Genomic DNA, 24,823 nt, shown 5'->3' with positions numbered 1-24,823 from the left:
GCTGTTTTTAGGGAATACTGTTTGGATTCATTTCAAAAGGGCTACCAAATCGACGCGGTCTATACTGATTTCTCTAAGGCTTTCGATAGGGTATCGCATCGAATACTACTGGCAAAACTTGAATGCTTGGGCTTTCACTCTGAGTTTCTGAAGTGGATCTCTTCTTACTTAGATAATAGAAGTTGTGTCGTTCGTCTAGATAATGTGTCATCTTTTCCATTCGCCCCAACTTCCGGTGTCCCCCAGGGCAGCGTTTTGGGTCCGCTATTATTTGTCATATTTATTAACGACATATAATCTTGCTTTTCAAGGTGCAAGTTTCTTCTTTATGCTGATGACTTAAAAGTTTACCATGAAATCAAGTGCTTGGATGATTCTTTAATCTTAAAAAATGAGTTTAGAAACTTAAACCATTGGTGTGTCCGTAAACTTCTATTCCTAAATATTGGTAAGTGTCATTTTACCACTTATGCTAAAGGTTCTGGTTTAGTTCCTACATCGTATAGTATCTCAGACGTTCAATTAAAAAAGTCAACTGAAGTTAAAGATTTGGGTGTGTATTTTGATACCAAGCTGACTTTTACCACTCACATAAGCTATATAGTTTCTAAAGCGTACGCGATGTTGGCTTTTATCCGCCGTAACTGCTCATCATTTTCAGATCCTTATACTCTCAAACTACTGTACGCATCTTTAGTTAGATCGAGGTTGGAGTATGCGGTATTTGTTTGGAGACCTTTTCATGCAGTTTATATCAAGAGGTTGGAGTCTGTTCAGAGAGCTTTTATGCGCTTTTCATTGCGGTCGAAGAACTTTGTAGACCCTGTACCATCATATCACTCTCGCTGTTTATTGATAAATCTTATGTCACTAGACTCCAGGCGAACTCTGTTGTCCATGTGCGTTGTCTTTGATATCATTTCGGGCTCAATGGACTGTTCTTACCTCCTCATGAAAATTCGTTTTAATGTACCCTGTCGTATCCTTCGTTGTAACGATTTGTTTTATATGGGTGTTGCTAGAACGGTTTATGCAATGAATGGTCCCCTTAGGAGGACACTTTCTCAATTTAATGCTTATTCCTATTCCTTGGCGTTTGATTTTAGTTGTAGTAAATTTACATTTAAGAACCTGATAATCAGATACTTGTCATAAAGTTAACTATACTTTTTATATAAGCTATGTAAACTTGAAGTTTTGTATATTAGCAGTCTATAAACATCTTGTTTGTTGATTAAATAAATAAATATAAATATAGTCCGCTGCACAACCCTTTGCATACCAATTTCTCGGAGTAAGTGTGTGTTATTGTAACACAAAAAAGAAAGAGCGACGTGTAGTTAGAAAAAAGAAACTTGAAGTTGAGAGAAATCCAGCACAAAAGTTATACCAGTAACTTCGGCGAATGATATGCGAATGAGGCTCATTTCAGCATGAACAATTTCTTAGGTTTGGTAACCGTTGCAAGGCGCATCTAACTTTTATTGGGAACCCTTCTCGTCATGGCTCAATAGCGAAAGAGATGATGAATTCTGATTGATGTCTAATCGCTGACAAACACGCCGGCAAGCTGAGAAGATTTATGGATCTCCAGAAGATCTACGGCGCTTCGCGTAACGCTTAAAGCCAATAGCGAAGAAAAGTTAGTGATGAACGTTAGGCGGAGCCCGAATATCTTTTTCCACCGCACTTTGGCAGATGAGGAAGTCTGGCCCTTTATGACGCTCGAAAAATAGTTGGAAGACGACTTTAAAAACTTTTCTGTTTCGAATTGGTTAAAGATATAGCAAAGGTGCGGGAGGAAATCCTATCAAGAAATGCTTCAATTTCATCAAAAGCTAACCCTGGTGTCATTGATACCATCCTTCTGACACTACAAATATTTATAAAAGCTTCAAGCTGTCCTCTTCTTTATTTCAGTTTTTTATTTTCGCTTTTAAATGAGCAAACAGAGTTTCCGTCTACATTCTTTGTTTTCATTATCATTCACTTAATTTATTTACCAGTCATCATTTGTTGATCTTAACTATCATTTGCACGAGACAACCATTGTCATTCCTTGAATGTTTGCCTTCAAAAGTAATTTACGAAAACAAAGAAAGTAAAGCCAGCACAACAACCAAAGAGATAAATATTTGTATGTAAGATTTTTTAAATTGCAAAACAAGACATATGCACATACGTAAATTATAAAAAAATGTTAGTAAATAAATGTTGACAACTTACTTACTAATCTTATCATCATATATATTATTTCTAATTGCTGTTTTTATGTACGGGTCCCTTTTTCGCTCTTATTTGGAATTCAAATCTATAAAAAAAAGGTTTGGTTGCAAAGATAGGGGTTCGAGCTTTGGGCATTATTATTCGTAATGGTTTAGTTTAGCTATATTTTATTAAAATAATTTGTTAAAAATAAACTATTGTGAGCACACAAAGAAATCTATTTGTACCATGGCACTATTGTGAATATTTGATTAGAATTAACACTGCATTACGGGCAGCTGCTAACATTCGCCAGATGGCAGCGCAAGCGGATGCAAGTTTATAGATGTTTGATTGATAACTGGCAGTTGCTAACATTCGCCAGATGGCAGCACAAGCGCTTGTAAGTTCATAGATGTTCGATTGATAGAACAGCTGATTTCTGTTGATATTTGATATGAGACTTTTATATTTGTTGCGCAAGATGCCAACGGGTCCGGCTGGTATTTACCAAATTTATATATTGGCTTCCGTTCCAGGAAGACGTTGTCCACCTCGTCTACTTTTTCTTCCTTATTTCTATCTATTATTCCTTTTATCTGCATTCCCTTCTCATTCTACTTCTCACTCCCAGCCTTAAAAATAGCGGGTGGCTATGAGAACCTACTATGAAAATTTTGCCAAAAATAGTTGAGTACTTTAGACGCCCATAGGACACACACACATTCATCTATTTATTTATTTATAAAACTACGCAGTATGGGTCCTGCAGGGACCAGAGCTACAGTGCCAATACTCTAGTTTTGGCCGTCAACTAATACAATTGATAGTACAAAAGAGATCAATTTTTCCTCTACCTGTTTCTCTCAACTCAGTGGAGGCCCGTTGGACCATTATTGGTCATCGCTTTCGCCAATATTGTAATCGGAAGAAGTGTCCCTATATAATTTACACCTTCCCTATACGTCGGTTACTAAGTACCCATTATCGTGTCTCCAGGAAGAGGTCTCGGTCTGCACACCGTCCGCCGTATTTTTTGATAGAATTTCGAATTTTCTTTCCATTAGCCAGCATTTAAAACTTTTCGTACTCATGCCACTCAGACTTCGAGTCACGTAGGTACTTTTTGGATTGCTGCTCACACTGCATGATTATATCACTCTCAGTATGCAAGCATAAGAGCAGAGTGAAGAATCCTGTTTCTTGAGCACCTTCTCGACGGAAAACTTCCCATGTGTCATTGTGCGCACTTTATTCTCTGCAAAGAGGCAATAATGTAGACTAAGAAAAGGTAATGGTCCGAGTCAATATTTAGACGTCCTAAAGTACACACATCCAGGATACTGCTGCAATGTCTGCCGTAAAGAACACCGTGATCAATTAGGTTTTCTTTTATTTGATAAGGACACAGTCAGATAAAATGTAATAAATTTGGACCATATATTCACAACAACTCTACGTAGTGGACTTTCCGTAGGAAGATTTGTATTTCCTTTGGACTGAGGGATTTAAATGATTTTATGCTCTGGTCATGGCGAGACCAACAAATAGTTTCCATGGCTGGAAATTGCGGCGCATTCCATTAGAAAATGAAAGTCGGAAGGCATGATCGTATGTGACCTTGAATAAATCATTGATCGCTCTTTAGCAATTCTGTTGCTGTTTTTAGGTCCGTTATGACGCTCCTTTAGTAAAAAGGGATAATAATATTTTTGGAGGTCTTTAGAGCACCATTCGGGCATTTTTCTTTTTGTTGAGTTCACTGCTCTTTGTATATTGTCACAGGGTGCGACTTCGCGTTTGCCCCTTGAAATATTGATAACATTAGTGTAAACTTGGCATCGGCACCCATTCTATAAGGCTGAAGCCACAAGGCTCCAGAGAAGAAGTAAGAGGACTCCACCCTTGGCACAACTCATCGTAGTGTCGCCCAAACGATGTTATTTCCTATTTAGGTTTCAGTGTCTCTCGTGCGAAGTGGTGAGTCCATCCATCTTTTCTGTTCATAAAAAATTAATATAAAATCAATACAAAGCGCGATAACTTCCGTTTTTCCTACAAATTAGCGGAACGGGATCTACATGTTTTATGCCGACTCCGAATGGCATCAGCAAGGCAGATGAGTTTTCACTGAGAAGCTTTCCATGACAGAACTGCACTCGCAGTGTTTGCCAAATCACTGCCGAGATGCGACCCTGCTTAGAAAATCTTGTCTTGTAATTTAAAAAACGTGAACCCAGGATCTTCGGTGTGGTAGGCGGAGAAGTTACCACCACACCACTGTGGCCGCGGCTGTTCATGCCTCTGAATTTAGGTTTTAGTTTTATCGAACACACATTCGATACCAAGAAAAGCGTAGTGCACCAACTTCTCAAATCTTGTTTCCGTTGTTAGATGTATAAAGCTGTATCCGTAGACCTGTCCATTTTGAGGCATACTTTTAAGAACATTGGACCTATGCTTGTAGTCTCTTATCTTTTACACTACCTTCAAGAGAAAGGAGATTATACTTGTTATTAGACTTCTTCCTACCGCAGAAATTTGTACTTTTAAAAGTATCCCTACTTCCCATTTCAGTGCTTTCACGGAAAAATGTTATTGGTCGGGTGCCACACTGATGGTTTTGAGCTTACTTTAGGGAGAATGGGCTCTGCACCACGCACTGTTCTTCCTATGTATTGGAATTGGTATCGCCGCTATAGAGCTTTATCGATAGGTTTATCGTTCTTTGCATTGTGCTGGATATTACCTACCCCAAATAAATAAACCGTTTTCTCTTAGCTTGCCTAGTCTCTATGCTGGGTGTACCTCATAATTCCGACTTTCACAAGCACGATAATTCGTAATCCCGACAAAAGAAATCCGGACAAGAAAAAAGACATAACTAAATCCCGACATAACTTATTCCCGACAACATTATATCCCGAATAGGTTAAATCTCGACAACTTCGAATTACGACAACAAAAAATCCAGAAAAATTTACTAAAATTGCGTTATTACATTACGTCAGCGCAGAAAGGTGTTCTGGAGGTGTTCTGAAGGCCGCGTAGGCAGACAGGTGTTCTGCGCAAAATACTGTGGATTGCGTTTTTGAGTTGAATCGGGAGCGAATTCTTGTGCAGAGATGTCTTAAATACCAGAACAATAGCGAAGATGCGTGTTTTTTATGACATCGTGTGTGATTTCCCAATTTACATGATGCCGGGATTTTTTTGCCGGACTTTTTGTCGAGATTTTTGTTGGGATTTAAGGTCGGTATTTGGTCAAGATTGAGTTAACGGGATTCGGCAGAGGGATTACGGGATTTTGTAAGTCGGCACTGTGTTGTACACCCCTCTCTATATACTCATTCCAACTACCGCTCCGCTTCGCCTTATTTAGAAGCTTACGAATATATATTTTTTTCACCACAGAGATTTTGTGCGACGATTAGGAGCTCCACGTGTATGTAGGTATCCTAGGCGCGCAAAATAGGGTTAGACCCATCTAGCGGCAATTATTGAAGACTCGCGGCAGTGGTTAAATAACTCGCTACAAAGCGAGTTGTGCTTAATAGCGGAAACACGATCCTCTGTTCTACGGTGCTATCAACATAAAATATCTATGTGAATTGTAGGTACTAAGACGGCACCATATTTTCGTGTTTTTTAGTTTAGTTTACTCCCTTTATATTAGGTCGGTTGAATGTTTGTCCGTTTTTCATACAAATCTTGCAATCGATTTTTAAGTAACTTCTTATTGAGCTACAAACGTGAAACTTTACACATATGTATGTTAGAATACCGTGACAATGCAACAAAAGGAAAAATAAATCCGTTAGGTGGCGCACGTATCGAAATAATTAGATAAGAATTTGGAAATTTTCAAACCAGCTTTTAAATAACTTCTCTATGAGCTAGAGACTTGAAATTTCAAACGTAATTCAGAGGTCGATGACCAGAATATGACACAATACAAAAAGTTTCGCTAGGGGGCGCACGACTGAGATATTTAGAAAAATCAAACGGAAGGGAGGGAATTTTAGGATTGATTTTTATGTAAGTTCTCATTGAGCTACAAGCGTAAAACTTAACAGATAGGTTAAGACACCGAGAGAATGTTGCTAAACTTTGATTTTTAAATTTTGACATAGAAATTGTAAAAATATTTATGAGAAGTACAAATATAAAGGTGGAGCGCAATTGATTGACTAATAATATCTCCTCTCCTATCAACTTTCCAATCCAAGTAATATGCGCACCACCTTTATATTTTTACTTTTCATAAATGAGCCCTTGATTTTGAAAGTGGTCTAAGTCATATTTTCCTTGTTTCGAGATAATTAGAGTTTTGCGTTATAAAGGATTGAAAAATATTTTGCACTATGGAAAATGATTTTTCGACAGTAAAGTAGTGCCAACAAACAAGAATTTATTATGGTTGTGAAATTTATTACCATTTTTAACTGGAAATGTGCTTTTGAAAGGTTGGAAATGACTTAGACCACTTTCAAAATTAACAGAATGACTTTATAAATGACTTATACCAAGGAAACATTTTAATTAGTAATTAACATTTTATTCAAACTCATTTCATTATAACAAAGTAAATTATTTATTATGACATGAAGTGTTTGTGAAAAATTGGTGGGATATAGGGTAGTAAATCCATCATATCTTTATGTTTTTCTTTTGTTATTGGTCTAATAGTTGTGTATAATGGAGGCAAATCAATATTTGCATATATTCTAGGTCTTCTTTTTTTAGGTGAGAGGTCTAATATTTTGAATTCGGAATTGTCATCCAAGGAAGTTTTATAAAACATCTTATATGGAGATTTTTTTAGAAATCTGATCCACTGAATTTTAAGCCAAGACACAGCTTCTCCATTGGTGTTTTTCTTTCTATTATTCGTTGAATCTTTAAGTTTTTTTGTCGAAATAAAATTTCTCTGAGCCATTTGTACCACCAAAAATGGGTTTTTCTTTTTACATACTTCTATTAAACTATAATAATGCTCAGGTATGTATAAATAATTTGATTTTTTAATTTTAGTTTCTATTAAACCAAAATCCCGATCATTTGGCAAAAAAGAATGGACGGATACCATAAATTTATGATCAACAGTTTCAACATTATTATCAGATGACTGAACAATTTTTAACCAAATTAAAGCTATGTTGATGTTACGATTTTGTCCTGTGCAGGCATCACTGTAAGCTATGACATGCTTTTAAGTGGTAATGTCCTGAATGTGCTTTAAGATGCAAGACGCAACTTCCTGTGATCCCCTTGAAGCGATTGTTTCATCCCATACATACATTTTAGCATTTTCATTGTGGAAATTATGAAACCCTAAATTGTATACATACATGTTGCGCTTATAATAAGCTACCGAGACAGAAAGTTTTGGGTAAGAAAGTGCTTTCTGTAGATCAAATGTGAAACCGTAATATTCACTCGGGTTATCTTTTGCTCTTTGTATGTCTTCTGTCAAACTTTTTCTAGCCTGTTCGGCACTGTTAAGATGGGAATCATGAATTTCCATAAGATGCAACTTCTCGTCTTCGTTACTGGATGCTTCTATTTTTAGTTTTAGTGAATCACACTTTTGGCAAGTGTCTTTGCGAGGAGTATGAAAATTTAAGTTGAACTCCGTATTGAAAATTTTCCTGTAAGTCCACTCCTTCACACGTGGTGTATTATTTTCATCACATTTTTCTACATTCAGCTCATATATTTTTCGAATATCTAAGTCAGCACTTAAATACTTTCGACCTGAAGTGTGATGTGATCTCGTGTAATGGCTCTCACATGCTGGAAAACTCAGAATATGTTCTCGTACCACTTTAATTTTTTCTTCATCTGTTTTTCTCGATGAACCAGTCATTTTGCCACGTAAATCCATTCCAGGGGATTTAGCATTTAAGGCACGGCTTAATCTTCCGTAAGATATTTTAAAAGTATCCAAAAAAAAGTTCTACAAACAGAAACTTCTGACATCCGTAAATTTATATGAAACTTATAACTACATTTTCTCATGTATCCTTTGTTATTTCTGGGTCGCCTTTGCTTTATTAATAGTTTTCCAACCAAACCATGCAGAAACAAATTCTGTTTTTCGAAACTTGCTAATTTCCAAAATGCATCAAAATTAGCTTTCCTGTCTTCTTGTCCAATTGCATTTAGACATTGTTTGGATCAAAGGCAATATTTATTTTCGAAAAGTTTGCCATATTCCTCTCCCCTATTTCTCTTAATTTTTCTTAAATTTTGTGCATAATTATGTTGATTTCGGCTCCTCTTTCTTGATTTCATGTTAATTTCTTCCATTTGTAGGGGTTCCGAATTCACTTTTAAAGTATCAGTTGATTCATCTGAAGACGATATTACTCTTATTCGTTTCCATTTCTTGGGAGCATTACTTACACTTTTTCGCAGGATAATGTCTACAATTAACTATATATAGAACATTTTTACATTTTAAGGATTACTTGATCATACCTGAATCGTTATCTGAAGGCATTACAAAATTACTATTTATTTTCCAAAATTTCTCAACAGACTGACTTAGACCACTTTCAAAATAAACGGTTTCTATATTTTGTTTAACAACCAAAAAATTTATTCAATTTTACGAGTTAATTTTCATGGCATACCGCCAATCTCTTCAGATTATATTATTTTATTATGGTTAGTTAACAAGTAGCTGATAAACTCGATTTTTAAAAATTTTGACTTAGACCACTTTCAAAATCAAGGGCTCAAATATGTTTGCAATTTCTATGTCAAAATTTAAAAATCCAAATTTAGCAAGAATATGTCTTAATATAAGGAGATATTTTTCGCTGATTTTTGTCCATTTGTATAAAGGAAGTGCTTAAAATTATTTTATTTTATTTTTATTTAAACTATATTTATTATTGTGCTTTGCTTTATAGATCCGGTAGGTGGTGTTGAAAGCATCAACTGGCATTTATAACGTGATACCCTGTATACATATACATATTAAACCAATAAATTTTATTTATTAGCCATGAAAATATTTTTGTTAAATTTATAAGCAGTTAACTGTAATTTTTTCACGACTGCTATTTACATGCATTTTTTTTAAAACAATGCATTTAAGTAATTGAAATTTTTTGCACTAGGCATTGTTTTTTCAACTTCAACCAATGCACGTTATTATCTACATTTATATGAATGTACGTGGTTGTACATATATATTTTCTTTATAATTTGCAATTAACATTTAAATAATATTTAAATCCATTCTAAATATTATACAACCAATTCTCACAGCAACAACGTCTTGAGAATTTTGTTTTTGTTAAATTTTTTTACGCTGTTCTGTTTTCATAACTTTGTGAAGTGAGATATACAAACAAACATACATGCATATAAATTATTATGTAAAAAGTAAAATATAAAGTTGTTGTGTATTTCCGAGAAAATATTTAGCTTGAAATTGAAGTGACTCCAATGCAATTTCACTTAGATTTGATTGCCAAATTTGAGTTGAATGTCAAACTACTTTTATTTCAAATAAAAGTATGTGTTTTTATTTCAACATATGTATGTACATAAAAATATATGTATATTTTAGCTGACAGGCATATATGTACACTAGAGTGGGTCGGTCTCGATACAAAAGAATAGTGTCAAATTACCCCATCTTACATCACTGAGGCAGTCGCGGTACATCGACCGTTTACAGTCATAAAAAGTGATATTCTTACCCATTTCATGAGAACCGCTATTCAAAATTGGTACTCTACGAATTCATGTAAGATCAGCAAAAGAATTTTGCCAGACCACAATCATTAAAAATTGAGGATTTGTTAAAATTGTCTAGGAAAGGCATATTTAGGATGATAGCTACTATATCAACATTCAAGTTGATATTTTAAAAAAATCTTTTATTTTGATTTTAAGTATAAAAATTTATTTTTGTTTATTTTTGAGTTTAGATATTTTCCAACTAATTAGAATTTTCTTTTTTTGAAGTTATTCAAAATTTTAAGTTAACACGAAAACTCAATTAAAATTATTTTAAAAATTAAAGTAAAGAGTACAAAGTAGTTAACACTATATTTACTCCCCCTCCAAGAAAATTTTAAACAAACAAATTATTAATTAATATTAAATGTAACCTTTTTTTGTTTTTTGTTGTTTAATGTATTTGTATTTAAATTAGTGTTAATAAGTATGTTTGCTGGTTTAAGTAAATCAATTGAAATATTTTTAATAGTATTATTGTATTGAATTGTAAATGTTTTATGTTTCTTAGATATAACTTTAAAAGGTCCTTCATAAGGTGATTCTAAATTAGATTTACGAAGAGCTTTAACAAAAACATACTCACAATTTTCTAATTGTTTAGGAACGAAAACATTTTCTTTGTTATGATGAAAAACTTTAGAACGAACAAGTGAAAAATATTCTCTTATTTTATGAAGAGCGTCATTAGAAAAATCATGTTCTTTATTACTATTTGAAATAATTAATTCACCAGGTATTCTAAGTGTTTGGCCATAAACAAGTTCAGCAGATGAACATTTTAAATCTTCTTTAATAGAAGTTCGTAAACCAAGTAGAATGAATGGTAAAATGTCAGACCAATGAACCGAGTCGTTTGATGCTATAATTGCTGCTTTTAAAGTTCGATGAAATCTCTCTATCATGCCATTTGCTTGGGGATGGTAAGGAGATGTATGAATTTTATGAGAACCTAAAAGTTTAGTTAATTCCGTAAAAAATTTTGAGGTGAATTGTGAACCTTGATCTACTGTAATATTCAATGGTATACCAAATCGTGGTATATAATTTTGAATAAAAGTTTTTACTATAGTATTTGTTGAAATATCTTTAAGTGGATAAGCTTCAGGCCAACGTGAAAATCTGTCAATAATTGTTAAAATATAACAATTTCCATTTGAAACTGGAAGAGGTCCAACAATATCCATATGAATATGTTCAAAACGGCCTGATGGTATTTGAATTTTTTGGATAGGAGATTTAGTATGTCTTGAAATTTTGGATTTTTGACAATTGATGCAAGATGAAGTCCAATCGTTAATCTCTTTACGCATGTTAGGCCAATAATATTTATTTTGAATTAATTTTCTAGTTGTTCTTATACTTGGATGAGATAATGAGTGAATTTTGTCAAATATAATTCTTCTCATAGAATGTGGAACATAAGGTCGAAAAGGTTGTAGAGAAACATCACACCATATATTTAAATTAATAATTGGAATATGAATTTCCTTTAAATTATTTTTAGAATTTTGATCAGAAATGGTTTTTTGTAAAAATGTATCAGTTTGTTGTTCTTTATATAAAGTTTCTAAATTTATATCTTGAGTTGAAATTGCATTTATTTCTGGAATACGGGAAAGTGTGTCGGCAACTATGTTGTCTTTTCCACGTATATATTGAATATCATTTGTAAATTGAGCAATATATTCAAGATGACGTAGTTGACGAGGAGATCTATCTACTTTAGAATTTAGAACATGAATTAAAGGTTTATGATCAGTATAAATTGTAAAAGTTCTACCTTCAAGAAAATGTTTAAAATGTTTAATTGAATTATAAATTGCCAAAAGTTCACGATCAAATGTTGAATATTTAGTTTCTGTTGTAGTTAATTTTCTTGAAAAATAAGCTAAGGGTTCTAGTATATTATTGCTAGTTTGTTGAAGAACTGCTCCAATAGCAACATTTGATGCATCTACTGCTAATGATAAAGTACCATTTTTGTCGAAATGTGTAAGTAAAGTATTTTTAGCAAAAAGTTTTTTAACATTTTCGAAAGCTGTTGTGGTTTCATTTGTCCAATTTAATTGTTTGAGTTTGTTTTTAATTGCATGTGTTAACATTTCATGCAGAGGACTAAGTTCTGTTGCTAACATTTTAATATATCTGTGATAGTAATTTATCATACCTAAAAATTTTTGTAATTTATTTATAGAAATTGGTTTTTCAAAATTTGTTATGATTTCAATTCTATCTAAAGATGGTTTAATACCTTCGCCAGAAATTTCGTAACTTAAGAAATTTAATTTATTTACACCGAGAGTACATTTTGAAGGTTTAATATTTAAATTATATTCTTCAAGTCTTTTGAAAACTGATTTTAAATGATTTATATGTTGATCTTCATTATCACTGGCAATAAGAATGTCATCAATGTATGTAAATACAAAATCGAAATCAGAAAATACTTCATTAATAAAGCGTTGGAAAGTTTGAGCACTGTTTCGTAAACCGAAAGGCATTCTTACGAATTCAAACATTCCAAAAGGGGTAGTTATTGCAGTTTTATGAATGTCTTCTTCTGCCATTGGAATTTGGTGGTAAGCACGCACAAGATCAATTTTGGAAAAAAATTGTTTGTTTTTTAAATCAATTGTTAAATCGTGAATATGTGGTAAAGGATACCGATCTGGTGTAGTAATAAAATTAAGTCTTCGATAGTCTCCGCAAGGTCTCCAATCGTTTGGTTCTTTTTTAGGAACGAGATGAAGTGGAGATGCAATAGGAGAATTTGAGGGTCTGCATATACCCGTTTTAACTAAAAATTCAAATTCAGCTTTAGCAATTTTAAGTTTGATTGGATCAAGACGTCTGGGTTTCGAAAATGGTAAAATACCTTTTGTTTCTATCCTGTGAACCGTATGGTGTTTAACTTTTTTAGTATAATCTGGTTCACAGGTAATAGACGGAAATTCATTAAGTAATTTTGAAAACTTATTTTCGACAATAGGAATTTTGAGTGAGAAAATATCAGAAAATCCAGAAGATCCAGCAACTTTAATTTTTGTAGTAGAATCAATTATTTCTTTATTTTTAATATTGACAATAATTCCGAATTTTTCTAAAAAGTTTGCTCCTAAAATTGGTGTATCAATATTCGCAATAATGAATGGAAATTCAAAATCTCTTCTTAAACCTAAATCAATTTTAAGTAGTTTTGTACCGAAAGTTTCAATTGAAGAACCGTTTGCTGCAGTCAAAGTAAGATCCGAATTTCTTTTATAAATTTTAAATTTAGAAAAAGGAATAACTGATACAACTGCGCCGGTATCGATAAGAAAATTAAGTTTATTGAATTTATCAAATATGAATAGGCGACGAGTAGGTTTAATAATAGTTCCATTATCCGTCACCGTCATAATGGATCGTTTCAGTTTAAATTTTGTTCGGAATTTGAATTGTGATTTTGATTAAAATTGCATGGGGGTATACATTTAAGAGCGTTATTCTTAAATTTTTTGTGATACCAACAAATAGTTGTTTGTGAATTAAAATTACGATTGTTTGAAAAATTTCTTGATCCTGAAAAATTTCGAGATTTAGATCTATTTCTATCTTTAGATCTTGAAAGGATTTGTAATTGATTAATATCATTAGAAATTTTATTTAAATTTTGAAAAATAGCCGTGGTTAATTCAGTTAAATTTTTAACGCATTGTTCTAAAATATTATTATTTATACTTGAGACTACAGGAGATTTGGAAGAATGAGGTTTATTGATTAAATCAAAAAGTTTGTCAGCTAAAATAATAATTTCATCTCTGTTTTGATTATTATTGGAAGTCAAATGAATTTGTATTTCTTGTGGTAATTTACGAATCCACAATTTAAAGAGTAATTCTTGGCTAACTATGGAGTCAGAACCTATAAGTGATTTCATAAATCTGAATAATTCAGATGGTGAACGATCACCAAGTTCAGTTTTTGAAAACAATTGTTCTAATCGTTTTTCTTCGCTAAGAGAAAATCTTTCACATAGAACTTTTTTGATTGTATCATATTTATTAAAAAGAGGAGGTGGGTTAATAACATCTAAAATTTTAGATATAGTATCTCGTTGAAGAGTAATTAGAATATTTTGAAATTTTAAATTATCATCATTGATATTGTTAATTTCAAATTGTCCTTCAGCAAGCAAAAACCAGGCATCAGGACAATCTTGCCAAAATTGTGGTAATTTAATAGATTTAGTAGAAGGAAAATTTGTAAAGTTATCTTGTCTTGAAGTATCTTGTGTTATATTAGAGATGTTGTTTTGTGTTGTATTAATGTTAGAATTTTGAGTTGTATTGTGAGTCATTGTGTTATTTGTATAATTGTTGTTTTGATTTTCCGAATTTGTAAACTTACGGGTTCGTATTGGTGAACGTAGAACCATATGAAAAAAAAAAAAAAATTAAATGAAAAATTTGAAAATTAGAAAATATTAAAGAATATTTTTTGGAAAGGGAGTTAACAATTTAAATAAAATATTTATTTTTATATAAAAAAAAAAATAAATTTAAATAATTTATATTAAAATTGTTAAAATATAAAAATATCTTAAAATAAATTTGAAAATTTAAAAGGTTTAAAATTTTAATTTAAATTATAATTGAAAAATTTTTAATTTAATATTAAAATAAAAATTATACTTACATAAAATTAAATTTAATAAAAAAATATTAAAATTAATAAGTAGTTGATTGATGATTTTAGAGATTTTGAGGGAATAAATGCGGTTTTTGGACGTGATAAAAATTAAATTCATTGCTGTTGCTGTTTATGCAATGGCTTTGTTGTTTTCTTTATAAATCTCATCATTTTCATCGTGATGTCTTATACTTTAAATCCGTTCTTGTGTGTATTTTGCGTAAAATTGTTGTAATAGCTCTTGTTGTAGTGAAGTGGAAAACTTTACCATTGTTTTAAGCGTAGTATGTTGTTTTTTAGAGTTCTTTATTAATTAACGATTCGTAGAAAATTTTTATTTTTATTTATGTTGCATAAAATTTATAGTATGTCTACTAGTAAATTTCTGCTATAAGTACTTTATGTTTTTATTTGATTGTCCGCACTTATTTTTTGTTTTTGTTTCGTATATAGAATTTACAGCGACTGTTATATGCAATTTGCACAAAATATTGTTTATTAATTGAAGTATATTTAAGTTTCATTTTTTTTTTATCGATGTGCGATTTACAATTATGGTACTATGATTTTACTTTTTAATTTTTTATTGTTTCTTTAAAAGTTTTAACAGTTGGTTAAACTATTTTGTTCATCAAATCTGCTAAAATTTGGTTTCCGTTTTCGGGTGTTTCCACACAGTCACATCTACGAATGTCTATGGACTTTCACTTATTTTCACAATAGTAAATGTTTTAGGCACTTTCAAAACGAAATACTTTTAAAGTTAATTATAGCTTCGTATTATAATCACTAAATTCATAATTTTTTGTTTCTGTTTTCAAGTGTTGATTCTCAAATAATTTTTATTTTTTGTTGATGCCGAATGTATTTCCAAATTGGATTTTAAGTAAACAAACTGATACAAACGTTTAGTCTGTTTCGCACAACTATTTAAGTCGTTGTAAATATGACGGAGTAGTTACTTTAAAATTGCGAAATTTTTTGTTCAAAAATCATTTACCATAAGCACGAGGTATTATATATACAAGCACGGACAGATATAGATTCAGATAATAAATGTATTTTAATTAAAAATTAGCGAATGGAAATTTTCGTAATCATTACAGTCATTAATGAAATAAAATATTTGCGCAGGATCGTTGGTAGGATCGCCAATATATCAACATTCAAGTTGATATTTTAAAAAAATCTTTTATTTTGATTTTAAGTATAAAAATTTATTTTTGTTTATTTTTGAGTTTAGATATTTTCCAACTAATTAGAATTTTCTTTTTTTGAAGTTATTCAAAATTTTAAGTTAACACGAAAACTCAATTAAAATTATTTTAAAAATTAAAGTAAAGAGTACAAAGTAGTTAACACTATAGCTACAGTCACAGGACACTGGCCATTTGGCCCACATGCAGAAATAATGGCATTAACCTTCAACGAACTGTGGGTGCAGCCAGAAGTTTGTAAGAAAACGGTCACTCAATTCCCCTGCGAGTGTTCAGCTCTGGCTCATATGAGATATCAAACTCTGAACAGTTTCTTTCTGTACGATCTAAGAGAGGTATTAAAATGCTACATAAATGACATCAATAGGTTTATTGAGCTGGCAAAATGATGCGAATAAAAATAAACTCACTGCATAATAGACTAATATACATACAGGATAACCAATTCGTTTCTAGGAAAAGTGCATCAAAAAGAGCGTTACCGGTCGCGCCAGCCGGGAAGCACAGAAACCAACCACCCCCACTAGAATGAAAGCTTACCTTGCAATGTACTTGGGGTGATAAAATTTTCGTCTTGTGCGAGTTCTAAAAATAGATTTTTGTAAAAAGCTAAAACGACAGGAATATTTGCGATTGGCCTGCAAGTCGGCTCCTACACTTATTGCGAAACCGAAAATCCGCAAAGCGGACATTCCAATAAGGCCCGTTATTAATTTTAAATCGGTACCATGTTATACATGCCTAAATATTTAAAAACAATATTCAAGGGATCTCTAAAACTGGGGAATGAATACGCAAAAGCTTATACAACAGAACTAATAGAAAAACTTGCACCCATGAAGCGGGCATAGGACAACAAACTGGTACCTTTTGACGTAAAAGATCAGTACATAGGTATGTTAGGTTGAACTGGTGAGTCAAGAAAGCCCTCACATAGACTGAATGTGTCCATAGTGTTGTCAGAATTTGTTTGACGACCAAACGAAACAACCCCAATCAGATGCCAGTGCATACTTTATAGAATAACTCCGTTCTCTTGGCAAATATTAGAAGCTTGCTAGGAACTAGCTTAATTGCTGCCTCGTGATCTGGCAACTCTGCCGCCCCTTAATAGCTGGAGCCTTGATCTGGCTAGCGCAGGACACGAACAAAGAACGTGCTAAACCGTTTCTTCCTGCAGTTCGCACTTTATACACATATCTATCTATAAGTAAATACCACTATCAGAGACAAAACAAGAACATGCTAAGAACCAATTTACGCTAAAACCTTTTTTAAATTTAACAATAAAGTATATAGACAAACAAACGGTATTGGAATGGAAAACCCAACATCGGACATTCTTATGGGAACGTTCATTCAAACCTGGAAAAGAGAACATACCAATAACGTAGAGCTAATATTAAAGTAACTCAACAAGCAATACGGGAACATAAAATTCACAATGAAAACTTTAAAGGACGGCGAAATCAACTATCCAGATCTTTCTCAGTACTCATGGAAAACAAAAAAGGAATAATGAAAAAGAAAGTACAAACACTTGGACGACAATGACAAATACGGGAAAGGCAACATACGGATTGCCAAACTTAAAAAAAAATATATAACATTAGCACAGCGAAAACATCGAAGAGAGTCCGTTTAGCAGCCAGGGCGTATACAAGCTCACTTTCCAATGCCAAAACAGTTGGATATGACAAACAAGACGAGCTTCATAGAACGCATTAGAGATAACAATAAAATAAAAGGCATGAAACCATTATACCAGAGCCCAACTTTGCCAATCACATGGTCGAAAATAAATGCTCCCTGAGCAAATATCAATAAAACAGTCAACCTTTATGTGCAAGCAAAAGGTCGACGTCTGAACGCACTCGTAAACATTGAAAACTACAAACAGAGAACACTTAACGGTAGAAAAATAAATGAACAGACAAACACAACAAATTAACTAAAGCAACAAAAGCACAAAAAAGGCCTGACTCAGCTTAACACTCAATTTAATCGCTGGAAATCACCCTCCCCGTTCCTCAATGTATACACGACACACAAATATCCATTTTGACAATAGCTATGAACTAAAAATACAAGATAAACGACAACAGCAGATCAGAATTATGACACTGAAGATGGATAACAAGAAAAACTTGGCTTTGTGGTTGGTTTGGTTTATAGGACATTGAAATGAGGGTACTAAAAAATACTTTTCCAATGTGTCTAAGCTTTGGTGATTCGGCGGGCGAATAGTTTGTTTGCTATTATATTATTTAAGTGAACTGTGTGTTAGGTTGCTATGCACCTGTTACACCTTGTATTTATTCATTGGGGGCGAGCACTGGGGGGCCAAGTATTGGCTGCGGGTTGAGCCACCTTGCTTTGCTTTGAAAAACCCCCCTTTGGGATAAAGAACTTAAAATATGTCTTTAGAATATTTCACTAACCAGTTGAGAATTACAAGCACACTCAATGGCTAATGAAACAAACGAACGAAAAATGTTCATAGTTTAAGTCACTTAAACACAATGGTATATCAAACTTTGCAGTTGGACTAGAAATATAAATGTTATGACGAAATATATTTACCAAATATATTTACCATTCCGGATTCACCTCAGGCTAAGTTTTCTATTTACGGGGTAATTGCAAACTTTTTTTCGAAATCGGTTCAATATACACCTACAGCAGCGAACAGAAAATTAACACTGACAAGTCGCTTCAATTAAATTGTTTTTTTTCGAAAAGTTATGTACAAACTTCTATGAATATTGTAACTGAAACTGTGGATACTTATCTCTACTTTGTTTCAAAAAAATCGAAAATTCGTAAAATTTTACGAAATTTTCGAAGTTTTATTTGCAGCTCGCTAAATTTTTTAAGGTCTTTTAACAATTGCTTGTCCCTTTGAAAATTTGCTTTCTGAATCTTCCGAAAAAAAATTTTAAACTTTGTATAGATTTTCTCCAATCATTAAAAAAATTATCAAAAATCAATGCCCCTGATGGATACCTGGACATAAGGATATTGAAGACAACTGCATAGCTAATGCGTTGGCCAAATAGACAAATATTATTTTTTAAACACTTTCCGTGTGCACTTCCCCTTCTTATGAAATGTGTCGTGGCTAACGTTATCGGTACGTGTTTTCACTGTAGATTACTGGATGGGTAATTATGTCGCTAGGATGGGCGGCATTGTCGGCTGGTACCAAAGAGCAATACAAAAATTTATTGACTCCTAGAAGCGGGTTATTGTTACCACCACTTAGAGCTAAATTGCTTGCATGCCTACGACGGCTGTTCTACTTCCAAGCCTTATTGCAGCGCGAAGGTTTTGGCTAGTCTTATCGATGATGATGGCGCTTCTTCCTTGCAGTACCACCAGAACCGATTACACGTTGACTTTTTAGTCATAATGAATTTTCAAAAAATAGTTTGAAAAGAAGCTTTTAAAGAAGGTAATAATAAAAAAAAATTGTCTGCTATGATTTTTACATAGTTTGACTATGGTAGGAAAATGGAGTACTATATATGTACTTCTTGATTCAGTATTTAGGGATTTGAGATAAGTTTCAAATTTCGATTAGACATTTGACAAAGGTAACCCCTTTTTGCTACCTCAAGTAAATCCAACCCATACAATTTAAATATAGTGATTTAGGGTATTCTCTACGCGAAGCAACTAATCTGGAATCATCATTGCTTTGTATGCAAATAAATGCAATCACTGCTAATGTATTTGCAAATTTTCTATTATAAAATTTTATATTGTAAAAATTCCTTCATATTTTGACACCTTTTGGCGGCAACAATTTAAGATGTTCTTAATTAACGCCATTATGGGCACAAACAGTAAACTGTTAAATGAATATTAGAATGCTAACTGAAAGACTCGCACATATAAATAAATCTACGAATGTCTGTACATAAACAATCATACATTCTTACGTGCATTTATCATTTTTTTTTACCACTAAGTTATTTATTTAAAAAGTTAGACACTTAGTAAGTGGTTTATAGTCTGCCCATATTCAATAAATATTTGCAATTAAATACTTATAGACATAACAGCTTATATCACATGACTTATTCTTAAGCTACAAATCTAATTAACATTTACTTAACTATTGTAAATAAAATATAAAAAATAATTGTACTGGCATTTGAGTCACTAGAAATTAGCAGATTGAAAAGAAAGAAAATTTAAATATTTAGGGCCGCTTTATACACATAGTCCCGAATTCAAGAGGCGGTGTATGGAACTCTAAGAGAAAATCAGTTTGGCTTTAGACAAAACCGATCCTGTGTTGATCTAATAAATACCGTCCGAATCATTGTTGAACAATGCTGTGAATACAGAACATCAGCTTATTTACTTTTTATCGACTTTAAAAAGGCTTTTGATAGTCTCGACAGGAAATATATTTGGGAAATACTACGAAAACGAGGGATGCCCAATAAAATAATCAACATTATAAAGGCAATGTATGCCGAATTTAAGTGCCGGGTCAGTCACGATGGGCGCCTCTCAGAACCCTTCGAAATTAAAAGCGGGGTGCGACAGGGATGCATACTCTCGCCGCTCTTGTTTATCTTGGCATTAGACGAGATTATGAGGAACGCAGAAAATGGTGGACACGGTGTACAGTGGACGCCTTTCACTCAGCTAGGGGATTTAGAATATGCAGACGATGTCTGTCTGCTAAGCCACAGAAGTACTGACCTTCAACACAATTTAGAAGCTGTCAACACACATGCAAAGGAGGCCGGACTAAGCATCAATACAGCGAAAACCAAAGTCATAAGATGCGGCTATAGTATTTCATCAAGGCCATTGACGCTTACGGTTGACGAAAATGAAATCGAAGGTGTAGAGTCCGTTGTTTATCTTGGTAGTATTGTCTCAAATAAGAGCGGTGCAGATGAGGGCGTTCAGTTTCGCATAAACAAAGCAAGAATGGTTTTTGGGCAACTGGCAAACGTGTGGAGGTCCAGCCAAATATCTTTAAAAACGAAGCTTCGACTGTTTAATTCGAATGTTAAATCAGTACTGTTTTATGCTTGCGAGACGTGGAAAAGCTCAACTTCAATTCAGAAACGTCTACAAGTTTTTATTAATAAATGTCTGCGCCGAATCCTGAAAATTCGATGGCCGGAAAGAATTTCAAATGACGACTTATGGTCTAGAACAAATCAACCTAAGGCTACCATAGAAATAACCAAGCGTAAATGGTCGTGGATTGGTCACACTCTCAGAAGACCTCCAGTAAATATAGCCAGACAAGCATTGCGATGGAATCCACAAGGAAGCCGACGACCTGGTGCACCTGCGAAAACTTGGCGCAGAACTGTGGATAAAGAACTCGAAGACGCAGGATATACGTGGAATGACATCACAAGAACTGCACCTAACAGAATAAGATTTAAGTCGGTGGTCGAGGCCCTATGCTCCAATAGGAGTTGAGGAGGATGATGATGATGATGATGATTATACACCATGCGTATCGTCATAGAGGCGTATTAGACGTCACGTAACACACAAACAGCTGACTACTCCACCTGTCACTCCCATCCGCTCACTGAGAGCAAGGTTTGACTGAGCATGTACGCGAATACTAGGAGCATATTTTTCACTTTTAGAGAGCCAGAAAAAACAATAGGTATGACAAGAAAGGTTGCGCAGCCTCTTGAAGCAATAACGTTGCCGAAAGCGTCGTGCTTTCGTGAAGAAAAAAGGGAAGAGAGAAAAAAGAAATTTGAGACCGAATGCCGTGAAAACGCGGAGTTTCAGATGCTCCAAAAACCCATAAGAAAATTCGGCGTATTTAGGAAAGTTTCAAGATTGGTGCAGGAATGATAATGGCGAACTATTAACTGACGTACAGAGCATGCTAAAGTTATAGTGGGAACTCTTTGCCTCATTGCTTGATAGCGAGCCAACAATCCGATACCCAATTCAGGACGAGTATATGTTCCCCCACCCGTTTATAACGAAGTGATAATGGCAATTTCGCGGCTGTTCAAAATACGAAGAAAAAAAAATTGATAAAGAGCATGCAAAAGCTCTAAAATCTGCAAAAATGGTCAGACGAGCGAACACCTCCAGATTGGCATTTATGTATAAATAAATAAAAATTACAAGACGAGATAACCACCGACGAGATTTAAGGCCACGGTTCTCCTCCAATTTCGTCGTACCATTTTAATTTTTCCTACAAATTGGCTGGACGAGACCTACATATTTTACGCCGACACCACGGCGCCCGCGGGAAATTATGAATGCTCTGTTCAATCCTACAATCGGCGCTAATTACCGTCGTAGCAGCCTACTCACTATCGCATTTAAGGTTACGTGTGGAGTGTTGTGTGAAGACTTAAGCCCAAAGTCGGTAAACATACTTGATTTGGCCGTGCGGCTTCAAATCAGGTAAACCTACTATCGACAACAATTTCATGATACGCAGGTCCTAAAAAATACCCACGATAAAAACATCTTCAACCAGACTCTGGAGAGACTAATATTTTCCATCACAAGCAGAATATATAAACCTCAATGGTATAATCGGTTATGAGAACTCGACGTTGAAGGCGTATGCCGATGATATGGCTGAAAAATGGAGAAAAAAGCAGGTATTGCTGTGAAAAAAGGCAAGGGTCCACTTACAGATACTGTTGGCATATATAAATGTTAAACTTATCGTCTATTTAGGAACCAGGTTAGGTGAAACTGGTCGGTCCATGAGGACCACATTGAGACCGAATGAGTCCATAGCGTTATTTGTGCACTAGATTTAATAGGAAAAATAATGTCAACCACTTTCTCTGCCGATGTCCGGGGATTCAAAGAAGAAGGCTCAGATTTCTGGGCGCACGGTTCTTCGGCAGTCAGGAAGGCGGACGTTTCGCTTCTTCTTGGGTTGCTCAGGGAAAGTAAGTGGTTCGTTGAAGACCACTCGGAGGTAATGGGGTTAAACGATTTTGCCGCCACTCTGCACTTACTGAGGGAACTCACAAAAATTTCTCCGAGTAGAAGTATGGGTAATACCCACGCAAGCACTCTTAACTTAATCTAACCTAACCTGGTCAGTCACGGTGATTTGTGCAATTTAATGTGTTCTTTCAGTCATTGAGAACATTACAGACACATGAATATTTTGCCAATTCTACGTAGGAATCAAATGAAGAGTTACTCTTGTATAGCTGAAAACTAAACGAACAAAAGTCGCGCTCTATATGTCTCTCATAGTATCTCAGAATTCCGAAAGAATATGGTTCGGTCCTTCGAATAAAAGGCCGAATGTAAGTGTTAAGTTATGTCAAGCGAATTGGTGAAAAAGCTCCGGCTCAGAAACGGTTCCTCTCGTTATATATAAGTTTTTGTCAGCAGTGGAAAGGGGACACCTCCACTTTGTTAGGGACAGATGTAGGAGGACTTGACTTGGTGCTCCGAATTGGCTTTAGCTTTCGCGAAACAAAGATGACTGGCTACACAACAACCAAAATCAGTTAGAACGAAAATCGACACTGATGATGATACAACGCCGAAACCGGTTTTTCTCGAAACCAAATATGAGAAGGGATAACAAAAATCGTTCCAATATACAGCAGTTAGGCGGCTTGCGCCAAACGATGATGATGACTTTAACTTTGATAAAACTTTTTTTTGATAAAAATGTTTATGATATTTTAGAAAACGAAGCGTGTGCATTGACCACAGAAAGATCAAACTATTGGAACACCAAAACAAAAATAGTCCGTAATTGACAAAACTAACTTTAATCTGCAACACTGGTTTAAAAAACCATAACTTTTCAAGGTTACTTTAGCTGTTGGTATTATTTTACTTAATTACCTTGTACTAAGCACACGATCACCAAGAGACCACTGATCATTTTCGCAATGCTAATTTTTTGCATGTTGTCTTTTAAATATTTTTTGTAAGTTTGTTTTTGAATAAGATTTCTCAAATATACAAACACGATTGCACTGTAAATTTTGATCTTGGCACAAATCTATTAACTGATTCGATTTACTACAAGAAATTCGATCGTTATTATTTATGTTATCGTTAAGGTGCTGCAAAACCCGCGGTTATCCTTTTTTTCGCTCAACTTTCTCTCGCGACGACCGTTGCTTGCAATATTTAAAAATTAACTGGAAATCGTATGACCCCGTTGAAAGTTTTTATTCAAGCGCTAATTGTTAGCAACTTAACAAGCCGACAGCGTGTGTACATTTGTATTTGCTTGTTTGTTATTTACGGTGGCGCAATTGGAGCGATCGCCGGGATCGTTGAGCAAAAAAAAAACTGCTACTGTTCTGAGTGTCACAAAGCAAACATTATTCTCGCTCTCTCACGCGTTGTTCTTTTCTCGTTTTTTTACACTGTGAATGGTCATATTAGTGGACTGCTAATTTTGGCAATTATGTAGGTACCCTCTCGAACAAGTATTAACAATAATTGCTGCCCCATCAGGCATTAATGCCAATGTTATCGGTAGAGGAATAAAACCAGTTTTGGTAAAAGTTAACTAACGAAAGCAAACATTAAATTAAATAAACAAAAGTGAATTTTAAGCACACAAATATGGAAACTAATAAACATACATATGTAGTCTTTTTTAGCAGTCAATTATTGTATATGAGCAAAAACTTCTAAAACAGTTCTGGTTTGGATGTAACATGATATACCCAGCTGCGATTTTTAATAAAAGCTCATGCTTGCGGAAATGTAAGTTGCAGCTCCACGCTAGATTTAAGATGAGATTAACTAAAGGCCGTGACACAATGACATTTTTCATAAAGGTGCGCTTAACACAAGCTTATGCATTCAATAACATCGCCACAATCAACCAAGATGCTGCATTTGTAAATATGAAAGAACTTCAGACTTGGCAATTGAAGTTTATTTCGCCTTGCCCATTCACATAAAAAATTTCGCAAAGCACTGGTATAAACATTATCCCTAAACAA

General features: G+C 33.9%; 1 protein-coding gene across 1 annotated transcript in view; it reads right to left on the bottom strand.

Annotated features, from left to right (window-relative positions):
• LOC137241184 (uncharacterized) overlaps window positions 1-24,060 on the bottom strand; it is a 28,516-nt gene extending 4,456 nt beyond the window's left edge. Inside the window, exon 1 of the mRNA XM_067768503.1 lies at window positions 23,703-24,060. Within this exon, the coding sequence (XP_067624604.1) occupies window positions 23,703-23,766 (64 nt within the window). The 5' untranslated portion in view covers window positions 23,767-24,060. The remainder of the gene's footprint in view (window positions 1-23,702) is intronic.
• Window positions 24,061-24,823: the final 763 nt, after the last annotated feature.

Source organism: Eurosta solidaginis, chromosome 2 (genome assembly GCF_040869045.1).
Source record: "Eurosta solidaginis isolate ZX-2024a chromosome 2, ASM4086904v1, whole genome shotgun sequence".
NCBI classification, from domain to species: domain Eukaryota; kingdom Metazoa; phylum Arthropoda; class Insecta; order Diptera; family Tephritidae; genus Eurosta; species Eurosta solidaginis.
This window is presented reverse-complemented; position numbering and strand designations above follow the sequence as displayed.